The 25,181-nt window shown below is 40.4% G+C and overlaps 1 protein-coding gene across 6 annotated transcripts in view; it reads right to left on the reverse strand.

Moving 5' to 3' along the window:
- The window catches only part of Acsl4 (acyl-CoA synthetase long chain family member 4), a 75,837-nt gene that overhangs the window by 34,227 nt on the left and 16,429 nt on the right, over positions 1-25,181 (reverse strand). Inside the window, exons 2-3 of one of the 6 annotated variants that reach the window (XM_050124009.1) lie at positions 10,122-10,174; positions 234-470 (exon numbers count right to left, since the gene is read on the reverse strand). In XM_050124009.1, coding sequence (XP_049979966.1) covers positions 234-461 — 228 coding nt within the window. In that variant the 5' untranslated portion in view covers positions 462-470; positions 10,122-10,174. Of the gene's footprint in view, positions 1-233; positions 764-10,117; positions 10,175-25,181 lie in introns of all 6 variants that reach the window. The other 5 variants (XM_050124007.1, XM_050124005.1, XM_050124010.1 and 2 more) reach the window with 5 other exon arrangements.

The raw sequence follows: 25,181 nt of genomic DNA on the forward strand, positions 1-25,181 counted from the left end.
CATTTTCCGCTATCAGAGTATTTACTCAAGCAAGCAATCGCAATACTATTCAAAACATGGAACTCTGAAAAACCCATTATGTTAATACTCAGAAACTATGAGGCCTCTGAGAGTTCATTACCAAGGCCTGTGCTACAGGGCCAGCATTTTTAAAGTGCACTTGGTTTATGACAAGAATTATAAAAGGCCTGTACCCGTCATTAAAACAAATAAAGAAGACACAAATGCTTTACCTTCTTAAAAACCTTTCCATTGGGCTGCATTTCGTTTTCTTCACTAAGGATTTCCCTGGTCCCAAGGCTGTCCTTCTTTCCAAACTTGGCTACGGCATGGTCAAATAATTTATCCAAAGTATCTGCTCCAGGGATGTCTATGACAGCTAGTGAGTCGAAGTGCGTGACAGAGCGATATGGACTTCCAGGTTTGTCTGAAGTGGGCTTAGCTTTTATTCTCTTTGCCATAGCGTTTTTCTTCTTGGCATTGGTAAGAAAATACCATGGAATAAATATAAGGGCACTGTATATTGTTATTAACAAGTGGACAGGCAGCAATATAATGGTGAGCACATTTAGCTTAAGTTTCATAGTGGAAAGGCTTCTAATATGGCGCCTATTTTTGTTATTCTTTGGCTTCTGAAAGCCTTAGGTTTCTGCAGAAGGCAATAATGGAAGCAGTAGCAAGAGTAGCAGTATAGCCAAGGTAGTTCAATTTTAGTGATACAGATAAAAGTTAGTAATCTTTGGAAGCCGACAATAAAGTACACCTGTAGGTAAGACAACGAACCAGGCAGAGAATAGAAAAAAAAAACAAAAGAATATTAGCAAGTTGGTAGCACAATTAATTTAAATATTCAGACCTTTATTAGTTTCTATAACTGATTTGATATGGAAATATGAAGCAACTGGCATGAAATGCTGGCATTTTCAAGTTTTGTCATTATTGACAAACATTTTTTTAAGTGGAAGAACTTATGAATTTCATTTTTTCTGTGTTGAGTCATAAGAGTACTCTATACTCTTCTCTAAATCAGGCAAACAATACTACGTTCATGCTCTCATCTATGCATGAGGTTGCGAAGAAGACCCAAGAGATATTATCCTTTCTTCTTTATTAAGGTAAATTTCTGAGAGATAATGCTGATCACCATCTTCCCCAAATGGGAAGAATACAATCATAGAGTTCTTTCTTAGTGACTATACTGTGCTCAAAACTGTACCAACTGCCTGGGAGAAGCATAGGTCTGAAACAGTGTTAAGTCCTAGCCCTATAAGTTAACATACTCATATATGCAGTCAGCGTATAAGATAGATCTAGTATTGTTCAAATTGGGATGGGGTGTGGGAGCAGGGAGAACAGCTAAATAATTTCTTTAAATAGTAACTCATGTGGACTGCCCATGTACCGCCCTGGAATTATGCTAGGTGAAGGAGAGGTTTAGAATGTCCTATGATCTCAGAAGTCCCCGGAACCTCACTCCTAAAGCACTGGTGTGACCCTCAACTACACTACATTGTGTACACACAAGTGACGGAAGAAGAGCTCAGTGGAACACAAAATGGCCAAGAGTCCACAAGGGATTGCTGATTGCTAGATGCAAGCTGAACCTCAGTATGGTGAAATGAACAAGAAACTTGATTACTGGGTTTCAGTATGTACCATATATAAATAATTTCATGGAATTCCTCAAAACACTTCAAGAACCCAAATAGAAGACAACCTTTACCTTACTATTGTGGGCCTAAATGATTTAACTGGGATTTTCCAATTTTCCATTCTGATTTACACTAAACCTAGAAATTGCTTTCTTGGTCTCCCTGGCGTGTTTGTCTAGTCACTCACCTCAAGTAAGCTTTCAAGCATCTGCAGAGCCCAGCCTTCAAACACCCAAGATCACTCTTCCATCGGAAACTTTTTACCTGCCTAAGTCTAAACTAATCATCCCTTCATCTACTTTTCCACATCACTAAAAATGCCTCCCCTCCCCACTGCTACTTTATTACATCATCACCTCCACACATCTGGGCGGCTAACTTTAAAGCACAGACCAACATCTTTTTGTGAGACAGGGTCTCACTGTGTATTCCTGGCTAGCCCAGAACTCACTACATAGATCAGGCTAGCTTTGAACTCACAGAAATCCATCTGCCTCTGTCTCCCAAGTGCAGAGACTACAGGTATGTGCCACCAGACTGGCTCCAACATTTCTTTCTTGTAACAAAGGTGTTTTGTTACTCCTTGATAAAGTCGTAAAAGACAGTCAGTCCGAGACAAGCTTAATAGCTGTATAAAAAAGTACAAAAGAGAAGCAACTTGAAAAAAATATTTGAGTATATACATTTTCAGGGACAATAGTTGAAGACAATAAGCATGTCTTTAAATTTATACGATGTCCCTAAGGGACAGTACCACCCCGTTCTCAAATAAGGAATTATCAAACTTAGGGCACCAAATACAAAGAAATAGAAAATGAACTCAGACACTTATATATTAGACTATAAATAGATTGTATTTTTTAAATCATTTATAATAGCAATAATTAAAATATATTATGTCCTGTACATGCTGGCTTTAAGTCTTGGTAGAAGGGAAATACCTTCTACAATAATCTTCAGTGTTTAGCACAAAAAAAGATAACTATTCTGCTCTTGTTCTAGGGGAAATGAACTGTTATCTACAAATCTGGCATCTCAGACAATGAGCACGCTGGACTGAGCGAGGAGAAGTCATGTCTGGCCTCAGTGTCTGCTATCAAGTGTGGCTTCGAACAGGTAAAAGCTTGAAAAGATCTGCGGCAGCCGCTTCATCTGAATTATCAACGTCGCAGTTTTCTTGAGGGGAAGAACGCTTTGTCTTCCTTACGTAAATCCCCGAGTAATCAGAACTGGCCTCTGCCCTACTCTCAGGACTCACTCGGGTTGCTTTACTGACTCAGCTAAATCACACGCTAACCTGCACCTGGGCCCAGGTGGCTTAATTCGCAGGAACACACTATTGTGCCGAATGCTTCACTTGAAGATACACAGAAACCCCTGCGTTAGGCTTCTCAATTTGCTGCCTTGTCTTCAGATCTCCATTTACTCCTCTACATTCCTATTCTCAGTTGCTGTCCTGAATCATTAGCAATGAACTCACTTCCATGTATCTACGGCATAAGCTCAGCTCTCTTCTAAGACGGGAAGAAATGCCATTGCCAGTGTTCCCATCCCTTTATCGGGACATCACGCCTGTCTACAAGTCAATCTGCTGCTCTACTAATCATTCCCATTGGCATTCTTCTAACAGCCTAGCATTTATTTCATCTTGAAAACAATCCTTTTTTTAAATACCTAACTCTCAGCTATACCCCATTTCTTCTCTTTAGAAATCTTTAAAAAAAAGAAAAAAAAAGCCGGCAGTGGTGGCGCATGCCTTTAATCCCAGCACTTGGGAGGCAGAGGCAGGTGGATCTCAGTGAATTCGAGGCCAGCCTGGTCTACACAGCAAGTTCCAGGACAGCCTGGGCTACACAGCGAAACCCTCTCTCGAAAAACCAAAAAGGAAAAAAAAAGAGAGGAGAGAGAGAGAAAGGAAGGGAGGGAGGGAGGGAGGAAGAAAGGAAGGATGAATGAAAGAAGGAAATTCTAAAAAAGAACTGTCTGTGTACTCCATCGCCCCCAGTTTCCATGTCTGTTTTCTCTGGTACCCACTATACTCGGGTCTTTGTCCCCCACAACACATCTAAGGTGCTCTCTATGACCAGTGTCACCAATAACCTCCACACCATTTGACCCAGAGTACAGTTAAAGCCCCATAGTCATCTTCCTTCACAGCCACCCTTTAACGCAGCAGCTTCCTTTCTTGCCTGAAATCTCTTCCATTCACTCCCCAAGACAGCAGATTTCACTTTCTTCCTATTTGCTGGCATTGCCAAGCCTTCCTTACTTCTCCCTCGTTTCCCTGATCCCTTGATAGTACAGTGGTCAATCCTAATTGCTTCTCTAGCTACAGTCATACCTGTGCTGATCTCATTTCCTCTCACAGATTGAAATATCACATATGGTAATGATTCCCAAATAAGCCCGAAAGTCCCCTGAAACTTCCAATTTGAATAATCAACAGTGTTCTCAATGGTAAAAGTCATTTAAGTACCCAAATTTCAGCAGGCTCAAAGCAGAGTCACTGCGCTCTCTACAGCTGTGTCTTAGCCAGCCTTGCCTCTTTTAGAGTGTGCTTCTGAGTTCGCCCCTACTGCGCCCTCCCCTGGCACACTGCTCCAGTCCCGTGTGTTCATTACTGTCTGGTCTATACTATGCTGTGACTCAGGGCTTGCCTGTATTATTCTTTCTGCCTGAATTGTTCTCCTAAGATACCCACGTACGTTATTTTTTTTTGTTACCTACTTTCTATATTTAATCAAGTAATATCACCTTCCCAGTTAGACCTTCCCTAGTCACCCCATTTAAACACTCCCTTTCTCGCTTTATGTTTCTCCTCACCACCTTCCACTAATAAACTACTGGGTCCTATTTTTCATGCTTACTGTCTACGTCTCCATTAGAATAGAAACTTCATGAAGAGGGAGTTTGCTGCTGAAACCTCGCCAACTCCAAGAGCTGTTCAATAAATGTACTGAATAAAAACATACACGGAAGTGGTGTGGATTAGAAACTGAAATTACAAACAAAATAACCTGAATATACTTAACTTCAGCTATACATTAAGATAATATTGTGTCAAAGTTCTGGAAAACACAATGCTATTAAAATCTTTGGTAACTAAAATGAACTTGGAAAAGTTATTGATTGTTTAATGAAAACATAAAACTAGAAAGACTCTCGAGCGCAGAGCGCAAAGACTGACTGCTGTTATAAGAGCAGGAAGGTAGGCTGCCATTTCCTGTATGAAGAGCACACTGCACCCCCATGTTAACAGGGTCCAAACTGAGTTGTGTGTCCTTGAAGCCAGGTGATGGACTTCCGTTTCAGAATAGGATCCACCCATGGGAAGAGTTCATTGTGGCTTCAGACCTCTGCTAGTCCAGGTGGGGAGCATTTTCATACGTATTTACTGTGGGAAAGTCTTAGACAGACATGGTCATTGGATTAGTCAGGGAAATTTAAGGTGGTATCTTTACAGCTAGAGGAAACTCAGGGATGGTACAGTTAGCCAAAGTTAGCACAGCCGGGGAGAGTAGACTCAAGTTATTCACTTGCAAGTCCTTATCTCTACCATCTGCTCAGACTGGAGCTCGAAGCAGGCGAGAGTGGCAGGCCTCATACAAGAAGAAACACTGGCAATGGTCTGAGAGCACTGATTGCCCTTTATCCAAAAGCACTGGGCAAGGCCAAAGGCCCTTCAGATGGCTAGAAAATCCTAAAAGGTGTAGTGAAGAATTAGATACAATTGGTTTACTTTTGTTCTGACGTCAGATTTGGTAAGTATTTCATTCCAGTTACTTCAAACACCCTGAGACAGGTTAAACACAAAAAGCATTAGCGATACATCCAGCTCTAGGGCCCAAAGTAAACATTACATACTGTGTAAAGTCTGAATTTAAAAGAAATTTCTCCACCAGAAGCGTGTGATGCAATACCAGTTTAAGATGATTAATGCCAAGATCCTTTTTACTAAAGTTTTAGAAATGAACAAAACGAAGCAAAGATCAATGCATCTGCCACCACCATAACAAACCAGCACCGTATATTGTTCACGCTAAGACAGTGGTTCTCAACCTGGGAGTTGCGACCCCACAGCAGTGGCAGACCAGATATTTACATTACAATTCATCAACAGTAGCAATATTACAGTTATGAAGCAGCAACGAAAATAATGCTGTTTGGAGGTCACCACAACATGAGGGGCTGTATTAAAGGGTCGCAACACTAGGAAGGTTGAGAACCACTGCACCAAGATTTTATGAAAATGCTTAGTAAATCAATTTGAAAATCAACAATCAACTATACAAATATTATTTTAGTCAAATTTTCAAGTCACATACTATTTATGAAGAAATTAAACATCAACTAAAGATAATTTGCCCAAAGTCCTAGCTACCAAACATTAAATCATAAAATTATAAAATTTCAACAGATTAAACAGATAAGAATACCTGCTATACATTAAAAGATCATATTTCTAAATAGATGTTGCATCATCAAGGATTTTATAAAAGGGTGGAGTGCTTTACAAAAAATTATTTCACATACTCTTATAGCTATTCTGAATTTGAAACATGAGAATGGTCACATACAAAATGGATGCCTACACTTGGTAAACAAGATCAACCTTTAAGGAGATACATTACAGCTTAACTTTAAAACATACAAAATGCTAACATTTTAAGACAATAAATGAGCTGCGATTAGCTAACACCAAATCTTTCCATGGAATACATAGACCAGGCTCCCCTGGTCAGACTCAAACACAAATTATAAGACTAAAACAACGGTCATTTTTAATCAATACCAAATAATTTGTATAATCAAACTTAAAACTCGGCAAAATTAAAAACTTGGAGAATGTACAAGCGTGTGTGTATGTGTGTGTGCTTGCACATGTGTATCTGTGCGCATTCAGAAGCACACACATGCTCACACACATTCCCCTCCACCAACATGTACATTTAAGTTGCTATCGTTTTGCTTTAAAGTATTTCATGAGTACAACTGATCATTGAGTGTGTCTCTCTTAAGATTAGCCAAACCTGTCTATTTCATCACCTGGGGAAGTTTTAACTCCCGAAGTCGCCATTCTGCCAGTCTCTTCCCAGCTTTTCCCAGCAAAGCAAGCACCTCAGCAGCCATGGTGAAGACACTCGTTCATGCTCTAGAAAGAGCTCCCTCCCTCCCATAATGCCTTAAGAGGATCCCCAGCATGCACCCGACGGCTTATCTAGGTCACAGTTTAGTATAATTGGGATCCTATCTCTGTATGTTGAAATATGGAGATTTAGGAGCCAATATTACTGCCTACACACTTCACATCTATACTGCATAGAACCAGATGTCTAGTACTCATTCTAAGTGATAAGAGACACAATTGCTTTTTAAATATGTATTCTTACAGTTAATAATTGTATATAATTTAATCCAAAGTTTTAAGGAACTTGGAAGAAAAATCTATTAGCAGGTGGCACCACCTACTGGCACAGCATGATATTACAATCCAAGTTCATTAAACACTGTGAAAAGAGAAAAGCCTCCCAGGAGTTAAGTATTTGGAAAGAACTATGAAAGGTTTGAGGCTCTAAAAGCGAAGCAGGCAGCACAAAGACGATGTCAAGGTCCTAGAAAGGCAGCACAGGAGTAACTTCTACAGGCTCCTGTACACGAAGCCTTGTCGCCCAAATAATGACCTGCTGGGTAGACTTTCTTTCTGTCCATAGACCTTTGGTTCACCGGGAGTGCTTAGTTTTAATTTTAAAATAGCACAGCTACAGAACCGACCTTTAAAGCTGTTACAGTGACTATGTTTTTATTAAATAAGAACTGCACAGTCCGTCTGTAAGCTATGCATCTATCTCCTATTACCTTACCTATTATAAGGAAGTTTCACAACTGAAGGATAGTTGTCAACAATTGAATTAGGTTAAAGGAATCCCTGTAACCAGTAACATTTTCCACAGGAATGCCTTTGTGTGACAGGCAGAATTTTGCAACTAAGTATTTAAAACACACACACACCACCTGCCCTACTTGATAGAGGTGGAGGCAGTTTAATAGGCTGGTTCTTAGCCAATGGTGTTTCCCAGTACTTTATACTGCTAAAAATTATGCAACGAAGTCTTAAACCATTTCTTATAAAGAGGCCAAGTAAGTCTCTTCAGTCTAGCTGCCTAACCATCCTGATGTATATTTCTATCACACTGTTCTTTTTTTTTTTTAAAGAACACTTCAATCTTTAGTGTTACATAAATCTTATGAATAAGACTAAAGAAAAAAAAAACAGAATTTACTGGGCAGTGGTGGTACACGCCTTTGATCACAGTGAGAAGCAGAGGTAGGCAGATCTCTGTGAGTTCAAAGCTAATCTGGACTACAGAGTAAGTTCCAGGACTACACAGAGAAACCCTGTCTAAAAAAGAAGGGGGGGGGGGGGGCGAAGAGATGGCTCAGTGGTTAAGAGCACTGACTGCTCTTCCAGAGGTCCTGAGTTCAGTTCCCACAACCGGTTACAAGGTGACTCACAATAATTTGTACTGAGATCTGGCGCCCCCTTCTGGCCTGCAGGCATACAGGCAGACAGGCCATGGTATTCATAATATAGAGATCTTTTAAAAAGCACAAAAACTCCAACATTAATAAACCTGTTAGAATGTCATGGCCAATCAGTGAGAGTAAAGGGGAAAGGGGCACATAGGAGAAATTCCCCAATGCCACTTTTACCTTAACAATTCATCAAGAGGGGATTCTGACGTTCAAAAAATAATAAATTCTTCATTGAACAACAAAATCATACAAAGTCAAATATAAAAAAAATCATGGAGAAGTATTCTTAATGTTAGCATCTCCATGCTAAGGTCAGGGATATATTCCACTCTGCTCTGTCTTCTTACATTCACATTGCTTATCTGGCCCATGTTTCACCGAGGCGAGGGAGGCAAAGGCAATAAGGAAATTAATTTTGTTTTGAAATCTATTCTGAGATAGTTGGAGCAAAGTTATGACAATTGATGGAGAGCCTCCAAAGCACCACACAGGGCACGATCTGAAAGCTCCTGAACATAGCTGCCAATTGCTAGAGCGTGTTTTCTGCCGGAGCCTAGATGGACTCCACTTGGGTTGGCCAAGGCCAGCTGCTGTAAGTGTGTACCTGTGCATGTCGGTGTACATGCAAGAACAAGGTAGTGCCAGAGGTTTGATACACTGCTCCCAATGGCAGCAGCCTATTTTCCAAAGGGAAAGCTGAGAAGACTGATCAGCCTCCTAGTTTGTCAATTATGCAGTAGCGCAGAGCCTGAGGGACCTGAATTCCCAGATAGCTAATTCTGGCCTCATCCGTGGTCACGTTTAAGATTCTCCTAATGTGAACCAATGAGAGGCCATCAATTTAGGCATGTAAGAGCATTAAGTCTTTTGAATTTCTCATGCTTGGAAAGTAGTCATTAGCATGGAAGAGCTACTCTTATCTTCTGTTTCAAAGTCGTAACTTAGTACACTGAAATCAATGCGTAGAAGACCAGAAATACGAGAGAGGCAGCGTCAGAGTCGCTAAGCTGTCAGGTTTGAAACAAATGAGCCTGTCACTTCTCATCTGTAAAATTAGAAAGTTAGATTCACATTTCAACACATCAAAGACAGGCTTGGTTTTTAAGGATAACCATAACCACACAGAGCTATTTTGTTGTGAGGTATGGGTGTTAAAAATGCCCCTAGCATTTACAGTCCCTGTCGTTTTATACAATGAAGTGCATGCTTACCTCTCCCAATTGAGACCAGCATAGCCTTTACAATGAAAATGGCTAGCCTTAAAAAGAGAATGCAAGCCTACTGCTCCTTTTAGCCATGCTCCAGAGTGGCCTAGTAAAAACCTCTCCACTAGCTGGCACTGGCCTACAAACCCCATTTGGGAACCACTGATCTGGGTGATTTTCCAGTTCTAAGTCTCAGACATGATGACTTCAAGGGCTCTGTTGTATTTGTATGGCTCTCCACATCACAGTCCGGAAATAAGCACCTCAGTGAAGGGCAATGCTGCTAGTTAAGTTTGTGCGCATCTGCTCAGTAACGTCAGCTTGAGAAAGAGCCACTAAGGTACAATAATAAGCTTCCATCTGAGATGAGTGTTCACTGCTACGGTGCATCAGTGGCTGTGTGCTTGCTATCCAGCCCCGTTTACAGACAAGGAAGCTCTTCAGCCTGCCAAAAGATAGCCTGGACACCTTGGTACTCAGAACTGGAACTCTGGACCTCCATCTTGGGGCATGCATGACTCAAAGAAAGGATTTAACTAGTCCTCTCCTTTTACAACGGAATTACATGTGGTTGAAATTCTAGACGTTACATAAAGTAAACATGTTTTCCCGTTTTATTTTCCCAAATATTGCCTTTTTAACATTATAGATATTGGTAAGGTTGCTCCCTGAATAGCCTCAAAACATGTATACAATTATACATTTTAAGTCCTGAAGGACACATACTTACAGATGTCTTCTTTCCCTTTTAAGAAGAACAGGAGTATCTCCCGCGATTTGATTCTGCAGTGAGAGACAAGAGTTATGAGTACTGTGACATGGGACATGAATCCTCGCCAAAGCAACCCAGGTAACAGCTCACATCTCTGGGCACCTTAGCTCAGGAAAAGCCAGCCACCAGAGGCAAAAATACGGAACTACTAAGATGAGTGCTGGACGTGAAGTAGTAACATTAGGAGTTCAGGTGAGCTAAGTGAGTGGGGCTCACTCAAGGGGGCAGCAGCCTCTTGTCATTTTCTCAAGGTCTTGGCTGCTGGTCCCGCTTTCCCAACAACTAAAGCGGCAACACCTAGCACCAAATAGGAAAATGAAGGATGTAATGGCTGCCCACCAGAGAAAAGGAATCAAATTACATGTTCTAACCTAGCCAGAATTCCCTACACAACAGAACTAATCTTCAACCCTCCCCGGCTCCCTCTACAATATAGCACCCTCCTCCCAGTCTCATTCTAGCCAAATAATCTGAGAGCTCATGTAATATAGAAAACCTATGCGGATTATCATAAGCAGATTCGACTTAGGGATGATTTTGCTAAAATTATAAAGCAAACCTTACTCAGAATTCTCTTCATCATGAATATACAAGTGTTTTTAACATAAGGTGTTGGGAGCCATGCGGCCTAGTTGCAGACTACTTTTATGAGTGCTTTTCCAAAGGGGGCTCCAGATGAGGCAAAAGCCCACAGGGACTCACTTGGCAAGAACCAGCGGACTTTGGGGACAGTGCAGAATTCTGTTGGGACTGTGCGGCCTGCATGCTCGTCTTATAGTGATTGATGATTTTCTTGGCAGTTTTAGTGACATTTTGTCAATCATGCATGAGACAGATGTGATCATTCCTGGAAACCCCAGGTTTTCTCGAATATCTTCCCCTAAAACTCTCTGGGAGCTGACGTTTCTCAAGTTTCTTGTCTGGGGATGTCGGCTGCCACTGCAGACCCCAGGAGCTGTTCTAATTCAGTGCTGGCAGATCGCCCCTATTTCTGTAACTGTTTTTGAATGGGTTTGCTACTCTTGAAAATGTGTGCCTAGCCCTAACTTTATCACCTTTTAGTTTTGAAAAAAAAAAAAAAAAAAAGATGCAAGAGAGGCCTGGCATAGTATTTGGCCAAGCTAGCAAAATGATAAGTGTTGTTTTTGGTTTAAAGCTGTTTTGATATAAAAAATGGGGGAAAACATATTTGGTTTTGCTGGAGGTTAAGACTGAAGGATGGGAAAACTTGTTTGCTAGTATGGAAAAGCATGCTTGCTTTTGACGTATAAATAAAGACAGCTGGAGCTATTTGGGGCCAGCCACTTCCGTGAAACTCATCTGGTGGTCAGACAATTCATTTCTTCATGCCAACACCCCTTCCCCATCTCAGGACCTGAACCCAGGCTGCAGCAGGACCACAACAATAAGAAAGCTGAAATGTCTTAGCTTAGCAACATTTTCCCATACTGAAAGAATATAATATGGTTTGCTTCTACGGAATAAACCTGGTGGGGTAGAAAACTACAGTGTTGAAGATGGACAATTATGGAAGACACAGAACTGAGAAATTCTAATTCACCAAACACAAGGGTGAAAAACCACATCCATAGAACTAATGAGAGAGTTAACAAATGAATTTTTCCAAAGGAGATTCCAAAGTGTTACAAATACATGGAAGTGTTCTTAACCTTTAGATAACCTCATATTTGGGAACAGACTTCAGAAACAAACCATCCCAGTGTTTGGTTTGGGGCCTCTCTGGAAGTAAATGAGTCTATTAAGCAATCATTTTAAAACATTCTTTTAAAAGTCAAGTAAATACTAAACTTGTGATAGCATCTGTTGAAATGGTTCCAGGCATGAGTTGCTCTCCTGTAATTAATGTCTCAGGCATCAATGTTAAGTTGAAAATAGGATGTTTCAGAGTTGAATGGAAAAACAGCAAGGAAATCAGCCCATTGTATTCAAACCTCAAAGTAAACTCGAGCCAGGCCAATTCAAAACAATTTCCTAAGCAATAATAGTGTTTTATACATCTTATCAGGGAAACAGATAATCCTCTATTTGTCCTGGAACACAATTTAAAACTTTAAAATATTGATCTCCAAACCAATTATGGTTCTATTATACATGCATGCTTGAGTTTTACATATGTGCACCATTTATGCTAAATATTAAATCTAGCTGTTTGAATATTTGTATGCTTTTGTATTTCCAGGCAAATTTAGTATCTTCCAAATTTTCCATAAAATAAATTGGGAGCTGGAGAGACAGTCCAGTGGTGACTAAAAGCTCTTATTGCTCTTGTAGAGGCCCTAAGTTCAGTTCCCAGCACCCACACTGGGCAGTTTACAACTGCCTGTGACTCAAGTTGCAGAGGATCTAACAATGCCCTCTTATGGACTCCACGGGCCCTGCTCATACCCACCAACTGATGAATGCCAGCACCAACAGGAAAAACTGGGAAGCTGAAATTGGATATTCATGATCTCAAAAGTATCCACTCAAATATGTATTGATAAAATAGAATGTGAACATTGATATTTATTATAAATATAAAAACTAAAGTCAGGCATGGTGGCATACACCTTAGGGAAACTGAGATGGTTGGGTCTCTGTGAGTTCAAGAGAAGCCTTGTCTACATGGCAAGTTCCAGGTCAGCCAGGGCTCCATAGTGAGACCCTGCCTCAAACAAACAGAAGAATAAAAATAAAAATCTGACTCCAGAGAACCCCAGTTGACATGCCCCTAACTAATCACAGCTACCTTCACTAGTTACAGGAACTAGCAACATCCCACAAGTCCTGGCCTGATACATAATTTCATTCCCACAGTGTTCTGAGAAAGGAAAAACAGTAACTTACGGTTAGTTGCCCAACTTAAACCAAATGAAGAAGTTTAGCATGAGAGCAGTGTCAGAGACTTATCATCATGTGTCCCCTGGTATGACGCATCGTCAAGAGCACAGTGTTCCCAAGGCAATGCTGCCCAAATTTAATAACTTCAAGATGTCATGGATAAAACATCAGAGAAGTCCAAACTAAGGACATTCCACGAGGAAACTGAAGAATCTCATCTACAAACCATCAGCGCTGGGAAGCTGGGGATATAGCTCAGTGGTGCAGCACTTGGCCTCCAAGCGCGAGGAGCTAGGTTCTAGCATAGAGAATTTTTTAAAGGTGTTATAGTAACAGGAGAGTAAGAGCTAGAACAAGGTGACATGACCCCAGGCCGTAAACTAAAGCTGAAAAAGATTAGCAGAAACCCTACTTTGTGATTTGGTAGTACATACCCACTCTGACAGTGTTGATGATTATACTACTGCATGTAAAGTGTTAAGATTAAGTGAAGCTGTGGGAAAGACCCATAGTGTTTTTATATATTTTTGTGAATGCCTAAAAAATATTCAGCAAATAAACAGGTTCTCAAAAAAAAAAAAGGCTGCCACTTCATTTCCCAGAAATAATCCATCAGTGTGCTGCCTTCCCATACCCTCGCCGACACTGCGCTGAGCTGTGCATGTACTAAAACAGTTTCCATTCAACTCTTCAGTTCTCGTTCATGTCCTCTGCCTAATTCCCTACTTCTACTTAGGTATTCATTGCTGATTGATCAAGAGTCCTTTGCATATTATGGAAATAATTTTTTGTCTGAACTACTGTAAATGTTTTTCTTAGATAGCTTTTTTTTTCTTTTATAAACTTTCATTCTTTCTTTCATACACTGCATCCCAACCAGTTTTCCCTCCCTCCACTTCTCCCAGTCTCTTCCTACACCTCCCATCTCCCCTCAATCTACTCCTCCTCCTTCGTCTCCCTTCAATAAAAGGGAGTAGGCTTTCCAGGGATATACACGAAAAAGGCCTTACAAAGATACAATAAGACTGGGCACAAACCCTCATATCAAGGCTGGATGAGGCAACCCAGTAGGAGGAAAAGGGACCCAAGCTCAGGCAAGAGTCAGGGACCCCCCTGCCCCTTCACTGTTAGGAGTTGCACATGAACACCAAGCTGCACAACCATAAGGTATATGCAGAGGACCTAGCTCAGACCCATACAGGGTCCGTGTTTGTCGCTTCAGTCTCTATGAGCCCTGCTTAGTTGATTCTGTGGGCCATTTTCTCGTGGTGTCCTTGACCCCTCTGGCTCCTGCAATTCTTCCTCTCCCTACTGTTGGGGTTCCTCTGGCTCCACCTAGTGTTTGGCTGTGGGTCTCTGCATCTGCTCCCACCAGTTTTAGCTTTTCTTTTCAATTTGAATGCTTTCTGGTCAAAGGTGGTTCTTTTTGTTTTGTTTTATTTATTTATTTTTTGTTGTTGTTGTTGTTGTTTAGTAGTAAGAGATCTGCTTTCTGATTTCCAGGTCATCTTCTCACTTCCCTGCAGGGTAGCAGCTTCTTTAAATCCATTAACAAATTCAAAACCAAAAAAGATTATAAAATTCTTCCCTGTATTACTTAAATCAAGATTACCGAGTCAAATATCTTTCCAGGGGGTGGGGAGGGAAGGCAACAGGAATATGCGTGGGGAGTCTGCTGACATACAGTCCAAACTGCCTTGAAGAACATCTGTAGCTATAGTTCTATCAGCAGTGCACAATAGCCTACAATAATATAGATACCATACTTTGTTACTTTACTAAGCAAAAAAAAAAATCTATTTGTACTATGCCCCCAAAGAAACCATTTACTACCTGAAAAACTGTTAAAATCCCATTTTCAGAAGTGCCCTTGTTTTAGAAACTTTAGTTCATGTTTTTGTTTCTACCCAGACTTGTGCTCCAAAGCTACCTTTATTAAGAATACCTTCATGGCCACAAGTTTAAATGTCTGCTCCTCTCTGATCTCCTAAAATTCCTCTCCAATAGTCCTTAAGTTGAGTGATTCTGCCCTGGGTTAAGATCGAAAGAGCAAGAACCACGTCTTATCTCTGTATCCCACTGTCAGGGAAAGAACATCAATTATTTCAGAGGACAAATAACAGAAACCCATCCCAGGTAAAATTTCTATTACTACCCATTATTTTATATGGCGTCTCCCCCAGCTAGTTAGTACACAGCTAGATATAGATTTGTCTAAGCTACATAGGCAAGTTCCAGACTTCAACTGAGACAGAAGGGTAAATTTCTTGTAGACAAATTTCACTCCTTACCAACAATGTTAAGGACTTCAGAGACCAAATAAGCAGTTTTGATTATTTACTTGTTTGTGTGTTTTGTTTTAGGTATATTCTTTCTATGTAGCCCAGGCTGGTCTCAGACTTGGCGATCCTAATGCCCCAGCCTTCTGTGTGCTGGGATTACAAGCCACACAACACCTCAACGAAACATTAGACTTGGAGGGGCTGGAGAGCTGGCTCAGTGGTTAAGAGCACTGCCCATTCTCCCAGAGGTCCTGAGTTCAATTCCCAGCAACTACATGGTGTCTCACGGCCCTCTGTAATGAGATCTGGTGCAGGCATACATGCAGTCCGAATACTGTAAACTATATAATAAATAAATAAATAAAAATTATTAGACTGGAAGAAGTAAACTCAGTTTTAAAAGGGAACTCTTCTCCTAGATACATCAAGGAACATTATGCTACGGCACTATGCTAAGCGAGGCATAGTACTTGTGTATGGAATCAAAAATAGCCAAAGTCATAGAAGCAGAGGCTAGAACAGTAGTTACCAGGATCTGGGAGAGAAATAAACTTGTAGTAGTCAAAGAACAAACACATAGTTTCAGTTATGCAAGATAATTCCTAGAGATCTATTCTGCAATATGGTAACTAGAGATAACGATACTGTCTTGCCGACTTAAAATCTTGCAGAGAAAACTTTTGTAGAGTATTACTCTTGTCAGTCAAATACAAATAATAAGATGAGAGGAAAGTTCAGCAGGTACTGGATTGGTTTATTGTACAGAGAGTGTGACGATTTTATGGTATTCACATATCTGTAAACTTGCCAAACTGGAAACATTAAATATATTCAACTTTTATATACCAATCATGCCCCAAACCCTTAAAAGATAGGATACTAATTGCTGTCTATCTGTAGAACAATTGTTTATATAGAACAGTTCTTGAACTTACAGTGAATCTAAACAGCATATGTAGCAATGACAATAACAAACAAGTCTACTCATTTCTCCTTTAGAGGTTTCTACAGCACATGCTTCTTAAGACAGTTTTACGTGAGGGAGCTTTATTTGTTCTGCTATCAGTGGCAGATCCTGCTTGACTTTTTTTGAACCACCCTAGGTGAGAGACACTTTGAAGAGATGAACACTGCCATAACCTCACAGCTATAATTCAAACATCTTAGGCAACAAACTGTAAAACAGCAGGCATTGAACTGCCAATTATCTGCCTGGCAAGCTGATTCAAAAAGTGTCCTGAGCCAGGCAGGTGGCATTCGCCTTTAAACTCAGCACTCTGGAGGCAGAGACAGGCAGATAGATCTCTGGGAGTTCAAGGCCAGCCTGGTCTACAGAGCAAGTTCCAGGACAGCCAGGGTTAACAAAGAAACCCTACCTCAAAACACCAAAAAGGTGTCCTGATACCATGGATGAGCCTGGGCTTCCCAAGCTTTCATTTAAAATATTAAAGAGCTGAACAATACTTCAAGGAAGTACATGCTAATTAGCAGATCTTAGTGAGAAACTACTACAATAGAACTTTTCACAAAATGTGTGGGTTTTTTATTTATTCAGAAGTTATATAAGTCTCTCTCTTTTTCACACACACACACACACACACACACACACACACACCATGTCTAAATAGGTATAATCACAGAAATGACTAATATAATGAGTGGTTGGTGTAATACTTTAGGAAAAAATTTGCAATTTCCTCTGTAAATGATATAAGAAAAAATATGTCTTTAGAAACAAGGTCTTGCCAGGCGGTGGTGGTGCACACCTTTAATCCCAGCACCCAGGAGGGGGAGGCAGGTGGATCTCTGTGAGTTCGAGGGCAGCCTGGTCTACAAGAGCTAGTTCCAGGACAGGCACCAAAGCTACAAAGATACGTTGTCTCGAAAAAAAAACAAAGAAACAAAAAAAAAAAAAGATTTAAAAAAAAGAAACAAAGGCTTAGAGCCTGTTTGTGTAATTCTGAAAGTATGATCAGGAACTACCAGCTCCTTCCGGTCTAGTATTTACTGTATATCTACTTCCAGTTCTCCAGGAACTTTTACTTACTGAAATAGGTAAGAACACATTATAGTTTCAGTCAAAGTAGGGCCAACAAAAAGAAAATGGTGACATCAAAATCAGACAAAAGGACCTTTATATAATGTTGAAAAGGGTAGAAATTGGCCAGTTATATGCCTTTAATCCCAGCACTCCAGGAAGCAGATCGTCAAGGCTAACCTGGTTTACAGAGTGCCAGGACAGCCAGGGTTACACAGAGAAACCATGTCTCAAAAAAGAAAAAAGTAAAGGGTATTAAGGGTATAAATTGGCACATGTTTTATAGAAAGGAATTTGGCAATGTGTGGCAAGAGGCCTTAAGTCATATCTCATGACTGTTAGCTTAAGACTATGCTTCTAGAACTAAAAATAACGAGAGACGGAGATGCACACACACACTCACACAAAAGACAGTGAGACACAGCCATCACTGTGGTAGAGACATGGGAACATTAGGAAAGACCCTCAAAGGGAGCCTGGAACATAGTGATGTACTTGTGGTACCAAATGCACCACTGTTAAAGAAGTGTTTGTGGATATGAAAAAATATCCAAGACATGGGAGATAAATCTGATTTGAGATGAAGCTTCAAGTATAACACTCTAAAATTCACCTAAGCAACACCCCAACATGGAAAGACCAAGATTATGGCTTTTTAAAGTTTAACCTTCATTTTTTCCTACACTTTTTACAGCATCCAAAGAGAAGGTATTCCTTGTATCTATCACTAATAATATGGTAGAAACCTGGCAAGAGTCTTTTAATTACATCTAATGTATGCTGATATGTGTATATGCTGGCAACAATATGGCCCCTAAGGTGTTTGACCCTACCTACTCATGGGAATAAATGATACTTAAAAGCAACAAAGTTGTTTTGTTTTATTTTTTCTCCTTTTCTGAAACAAGGTTTCTCTGTGTAATACTCCTGGCTATCATGGAACTTATTCTGTAGATCAGGCTGGTCTCGAACTCACAGAGATCCGCCTGTCTCTGCCTCCCGAGTGCTGGGATTAAAGGCGTGCGCCACCACCACCTGGCTGGTTTTGAGTTTAAATTACTAATAGAAGTAGATTGGATCCTTCCTTCCTTCCTTCCTTCCTTCCTTCCTTCCCTTTTCAAAACATGGTTTCTCTTTGTAGCTCTGGCTGTCCTGAAACTAGCTCTGTAGACCAGACTGGCCTCGAACTCAGAGATCCACCAGCCTCTGCCTCCTGCAGAAATGCACCACCACTGACACTTCAATTTTTAAACTAGATTCAAAGTCAAATAAACACAATATTTCCTATTATAACTGCAATGCTAACGGTTTGCTAAGACTAAGGTAGGTGCCTTGGTTTCATCCCTCAGCACAAACACATAAATGCTAGTTAAGGAAGGGCAGGGTGGGGGGAGGAAAACACACTACTGCCTGGGTTCCACATGAGTCACCCCCAGAAATATTTTAACTATCACTAAGTGAATAGATGGTATCAAAAAGCCAACAACCATGAAGCGTTCCACACACCATTGAAAGTGTAAATCATTTCTGTGGGTACCACAGGTCCATTTACCTTTCGTGTTAAAACAATCAGGAACACAAATAATAGAAGACAACTGAATAATACTTAGTTGGTAACACATCATATATTCCTTCATTCTGTAATGAAAACATTTCTAGTTGTCCAGATTCAGTCCCTGTATCTATGAAGCCTGTAAGAAGAACTACTCTTTCAATGTCTGTGTGTGTGGAAGACCCAGAGTGTTGCTTTCTACACTGGTATTTAGAGAGTCTTTGAAGAGAGGGGATTTCAGGAGTGAATGCTATAATCCTTTCTTGTTTACCATCTGGCCTCTGGGAACAAATATCCAGACTCTGGAGGCTAGCCCCTTGCCTAACACAGTCTTGCTTCAGACATTCTATGCAACTGGGAGACCTTGCAAAATGTACAGAGGCTGACTTCACAAAGCAGGGCTCGGATGGCTGAATTTCTTTCCCTCAAAGCTTTCATTCCAAAATGTTTCAGGCAACAATAAAGTATCATTACGTAATCTCATTTCCTGTAAGGCCAACACGTCTATGAAAGTGTCCTCCAATAACCTCGAAGGGCCTAGCTGCAGGAAGTCCACAGTACTGACAATTATGAAAGGAACACAAGTGCTATGCATAGGATTTTTTTTTTTTTTGCAATACACAACAAGAGATTCACTTAAAGAATAACGCATGTCCATGGCTCCACTGCTTATATGTAACTGTATGGAACCGACACACTTGAGAGGCTATATCCAAAAACATGATCCACTGAGAATGGATTAAAATTAGGGTGATCCCATTTCCCAGCTTGCCAAGGACTATCACTTGCCAAGGACTATCACTTGCCAAGACTATATGCCTGTCATCCCAGAGAGTAGAATCAAACTCCCTTTCTTGGAAAAATACTCTTAAGATGTCTCTAGTTAGCCCCTACCTTGTTTCCTACATACAGCAAGTAAGGATGTATGGCCACAGTAGCCAAAGCGAGCCTTCACTATGCAAAACATTCCCAGGTACACACTCCTCTTTGAAGCCACAGCCATGTGTGATATGTAAGGAATGAGAGCGCTAGCTATATACCATTAAACTTGCTCTCTCCCCGCTTTCTCTCTCACATATGCATGCACGAGCGCACACACACTCTATAACATCTAGTTTATGTAAAACCGAACATTTGTAATTCAGCTAAAATCTAGAGTGACAGATTAATTTTTGACTTCAAATTGAAGTAAAGTTCCCATCTTAAAAGTTTATATTTTAAAATAAGTCAGATGCACTGGAAGGAATGGACTATCTCCACTTATAGTTTGCTTGTTTTACATTCATATGAGTTTAAAAGACTATAGCCCATATTTTTGAAAATGAGCTCCAATTTATCATTAAAAACCAGAAAAAAAATTGTCAAGCTAACTTCAGCAAACAAAATTTCTACCTTTGCAAATAATGCACATTTTGTGCTGTTTTGTAAACAAATATAACCAGTTCTAATTTCCCATCTATAATTCTCTGGGAACCTTAGCAACGCACAGCAAATAATGCCTGCTTGATTACCAGCCAATGACAAAGCGAATCCGGTTGTTTCTAAACTAATGCAGATCCTAGAGATGGAGTTGCTGGAATGCTAATGACCTGGGTCTCCAGCGCAGCTGCACTGTTAGCATACTAAAAAATGAGAGAAAAGACCAGCCGCTCACAAGTGCACTGAGTGCTCCTCCCAAGGTTAGGGAGCTGAGAGGCAGCTTGCACAGCAAGCAGGAGTCGATATGCCTCCTTTCCTAGCACATTATTTTTCCTTCAGCCATGAACACTCTATTCTTTTTCTGGCTTCCTTTAGGGCTTAATTTAAGCAGTACTGGTAGAAAGCCTTCTCTGACTGCCCATTTATGCCATGTGCACTTGACACTGGGCCCCAAAGCACCCTTGAACACTGACTTAAACTTCTCTGAGTTTGTGTTCTCCTGCTTTGGTTCTCCCACTGAAGATGGAGGCCATGCTGGTCTTGATCATCACTGTACCACTCGGACCCCATACAGATGCAGTGAAGGCTCCGAGCAGATTCATAGTGAGTCTTTCTTAAATGAATACTGTATGAAATTATAAGTCAAATGATGGAGAGAAGAAATCAAGGAGGACTTCTTTGGTGGGGTTTCTCTGTGTAGTACCGGCTGTACTGGAACTCACTCTGTAGATCAGGCTGGCCTCGAACTCACAGACATCTGCATGCCTATGCCTCCCAAGTACTGGGATTAAAGGTGTGCTCCACCACTGCCTGGCTCAAGGAGAATTTCTAAGTTACAGCTTTCATGCTAGGTTGAAGCAAGTGCCTCTTCACATCTTTATAGGAGTTGTTTCTTCTCAGACACTGAGAGGTTTTACGTTAAAAACAGTAAAGTTCATAGTCTTGCCAAGTACAAAGTAGACACGCCCTTTACGCAAAGAACCATAACGTCATAAAGCAGAGCAAACAAGAATCTGCTCAGGCTGTTTACACTTATTATTAATAACATGTCTCATATTCCAAAGTCTATTTAACTAGACTATCAGAGCCAATTGCCCACCTAGTGTTCAGCTCCCCGAATATCAGCTCAAATACTGCAGAATTAGTGTCACGAGTGTAGAAAAGAAACAGAGATAAAACCATGAACACAGAAGAGCATAGGAGAAAGTGTTTGAAATGGTGGCAAATGCTGAAGCAATAATAGCTGCATGACTATAAACTGCCACCTGGTGGCACCATTGTCACTAGCTATCCAATACAGACAAACCCTGGAGAGAACTATCAGGCCGTTTGACAAAGCTTAACCTGAAAGATGCATAAACTATTTCTCTTGTTTTGATGGGCAACACACTCAAGTGTAAGTTCTCTAGCCACTGGAGTAGCTCTTAAGGACACTGTCCAGCAGAGGCTTGCGGAAGGTAAGTCGGCTTGGCACTTTGGCCTAAAGATTCGCGTCAGCTCCCTAGTCTAAATGTGGAGAAAGGGAGATCGAAAAAACCCTGCAACGCATTTGCAGACTTCACGCGGTCAACCAAAATGAACATAATAGGAAAAAAATTCACTGCATAAATTTTTTTTAAAAACCCACCAGTTTAAATGGTCCAACTGCTGACAGTCACATTTCTCTGGTTCGTTAGGTGGGAAAACAGTAAACACATACACAGCTGGCCTTGTACTTAGTGTAATAAAGAATCAGCTGAACAAAGAAATAGATACAACAAAATATCTTAGGAAAATGAATAAGTTTTAGTAAAAACAGTAAACATAAAAGAGAAGTTTATCAAGGAAACAAGCCATAAATGTTATATTTATCTGCAAAAAAGGCACATGTTCAGCAGCCACGCTTTTAGGGAAATTCAGATTCTCTGTATGAAAAAAACAGACAAATATGTCTATAAAATTGTTTAAAATATCAGGTATCTCTTAAGTAAAAGGATTACCCGTATATGTTGTTTATTTTTATAATTTTATTTATATATTCTAAAAATAAATGTATAATTTTGGATGCTGCAACAGAAAATAATACCTAGGAAGTACAAAGTGAATTCTAGCTTTTATAACTGTTTTGCCTCTGTCATGTTGTATACAGTGTTAAATTTGGGGGAAACAGCACCATTTATACATGGACAGTAGCACTATCATTAAGATATTTACTATGAGCTTAAGAATGTTCAAAATTTAAAAGTGTTCATTTAAAAGAAATAACATCACAATAACATCACATTTAAAAAGACAAGAGTACACTCTTTATTCGTTCATTTAATCATTTATTTATTTGTTTACTTATTTGTTTTTTGTTTATTTGGTTCATTCAAGACAGGGTTTCTCTGTAGCTTTGGAGCCTGTCCTGGAACTAGATCTTGTAGACTAGGCTGGTCTCGAACTTACAGAGATCCATCTACCTCTGCCTCCCGAGTACTGAGACTAACAGCATGAACCACCACCACCCAGCTGGAGTATACACTTTTAATTTATAAGAAAGAAGTCTTCAAAGTTTCTAACATTACAACACGAAAATGTAGAGACGACTTTATCATTGGGTCATCCTTAAATACTCAAGTAATACTACCCTGCTGTACCAGATTTAAGGAAGCAGGAAACAAATCATTAAGGGGTCTACTGACTGGGTTTTGCAAGCACCACTGCATGGAGAGTTGAACAGGAAAGGAATCGAACAGTTCTTTCCTTTCACAGTTTTTTTTTTCTCCCCAAGACAGGGTTTCTCTGTGTATCTCCAGCTGTCCTGGAACTCACTCTGTAGACCAGGCTGGCCTCGAACTCACAGATTCACCTGCCTCTGCCTCTTGAGTGTTGGGATTAAAGGCATGCACCACTGCCCTGCTGTACTTCACATTTAAAAAACACCTAGTTTACCAAATCCATAGTAGTTGCAGATGCATGAGCAAGCATTTGTTCAAGAAATATTCCATAAGCATAAACTGTGCTCTGCTCTCATGAAACTTTAGTACTCAATAAACATTTTAAGTAGACAGCAAGCTAATATAGACACAGAGGTACAACAGGACAAGGTTCACCTATAAGAAAATTCACTCATCCAACTACATGGTACAGACCTTTAAAGTTAGAGCTACAGGGTATCCAGTTATACCTGCAATCACTAATGAGGAGAGTATTATCTGGCTTGCTTAAAAATCAATTTTTATTTTAAAAGTTGATGTAAATGTCAGGCCATGAAAACACATGCATAACAAAGAATGAATGTGAGGTTCTAGAAGAACACAGAGGAATGAAAAATGCCATCTCAAAAAGCCACAGACAGAAAGCTTAAAGGCCCTGACCAATCTCACGTATTGACTAACCAACTTACAAACAACACTCCAGTCTAGCTATTTTAGCAAGTGTAAAATTTGGAATAGGTTAGTTAGATCCATGGTGGAACATCTCCACAGGAAGCTTTACTGCCTATGTATTTAAAATGCTTTACTATAAGACACATATCCAGAGTGCCAAAAGCAAAGCTTAGGGCTGGGGGTGCAGCTTGAGTGGTAAAGCATTCATATAGCATGATCTCTGGCACTGCAAAATAGATAAATACAAACAAGAACACATCAAAAGTGAAGTAGCAGATTACTAGAAGATGTCAAGCAGAGGAAAAGCCTTCTTCCATCTCAACGAAACCCTGTTTAAGGAAGGTGAGCTGTGTATTCACATACAGCAGCCAGTAAGCGTTAGTATTTCATAGGTGAATACTGCCCATCAAGCCCTGATACATTTTAGCATCTGCTGGATCAACAATGAAGGTGCCTTTAAGACATCCCTTTGCAATAACGTCTGTGATTACTTAATCTCAAATATGTCTCCTTGAAAGTAGGCAGTAATTCAATCCTCTTTGAAGCATCTGTAATCAATGTCAACAACAGCAGTAAAAGAAGGTAGTTTGTCCTTTCATGTAGATGGAGCAATCTGTTGCTTAACCTTCTTCAAAAGCAAGGCCAGGGTCAGTAGCACAAGAGGATGTTGTGAAATGCTCTCTTGTACCATGCATCACCATGAGCTCAGCTGGCTATGTGAGAGTGACCTGCAGCTACGATTATCTTTTTAGATTTATTTCATGTTTGCAAGTAGTTCGCCTGAAAGTCTGGCTGTCCACCACTGGCATGCCTAGTACCCATGGAGATAAGACAGCACTAGATCTCCCAGAATTGGAGTTACAGAGGACTGTGAGCTGCCATGTGCATGCTGGGAACTGAACGGGATCCTCTGCAAGAGAACATAACAACGAGTGCTCTCTCCAGACTGGAGTTTTTAAAAAAAGAACCCAAAGGTATTTTTTGATGTTCTTCTCTTACAGTTTCCAGAGCCACTGTGCCTGAAAGTCGAACACTGAGGTTGAGAGCCAGGCGCCCAGCCCAGGTAAAATCCTAGTCTTTCAGCAACACTGGGGCAGTGCCAGCGATACCAGAGGGAAGGGGTGCTCTCACAACCACAGGGCATGGTTGCAGACCTGGGCAAGAACTAAACTCCAAGCAGGGTATATAACCTGCAGTCTCTGGACCAAAGGTGAACAAGGATAGTTATGATTCTGGCCCACTATAAAGTCGTATACAATATGAACTGGTTTTGCCTTTTGTTGCTGTAACTCAGTCATGCAGTGCTCAAACATGAACATTATAGATGACATCATCTTGTGGCGAGGTGAAATTCTATAAGGACACACCTTACAGAACCAGTCTACAGGACAGTCATATACATACAAGTCAAATGAGTTAACGGAACAATTTCGAACTGCCATTTCTTTTCTTTAACCCAAGAGGCAGAAGTCAATCCTACTGCTTAGGATTATGAGGCAAAAAAATCACAAGTTTGACTGGTTTTTTAAAATGCCG

This window comes from Alexandromys fortis, unplaced genomic scaffold (genome assembly GCF_014885135.2).
Source record: "Alexandromys fortis isolate MF-2015 unplaced genomic scaffold, M_Fortis_MF-2015_v1.1 scaffold_195, whole genome shotgun sequence".
Taxonomy (NCBI): Eukaryota; Metazoa; Chordata; class Mammalia; order Rodentia; family Cricetidae; genus Alexandromys; species Alexandromys fortis.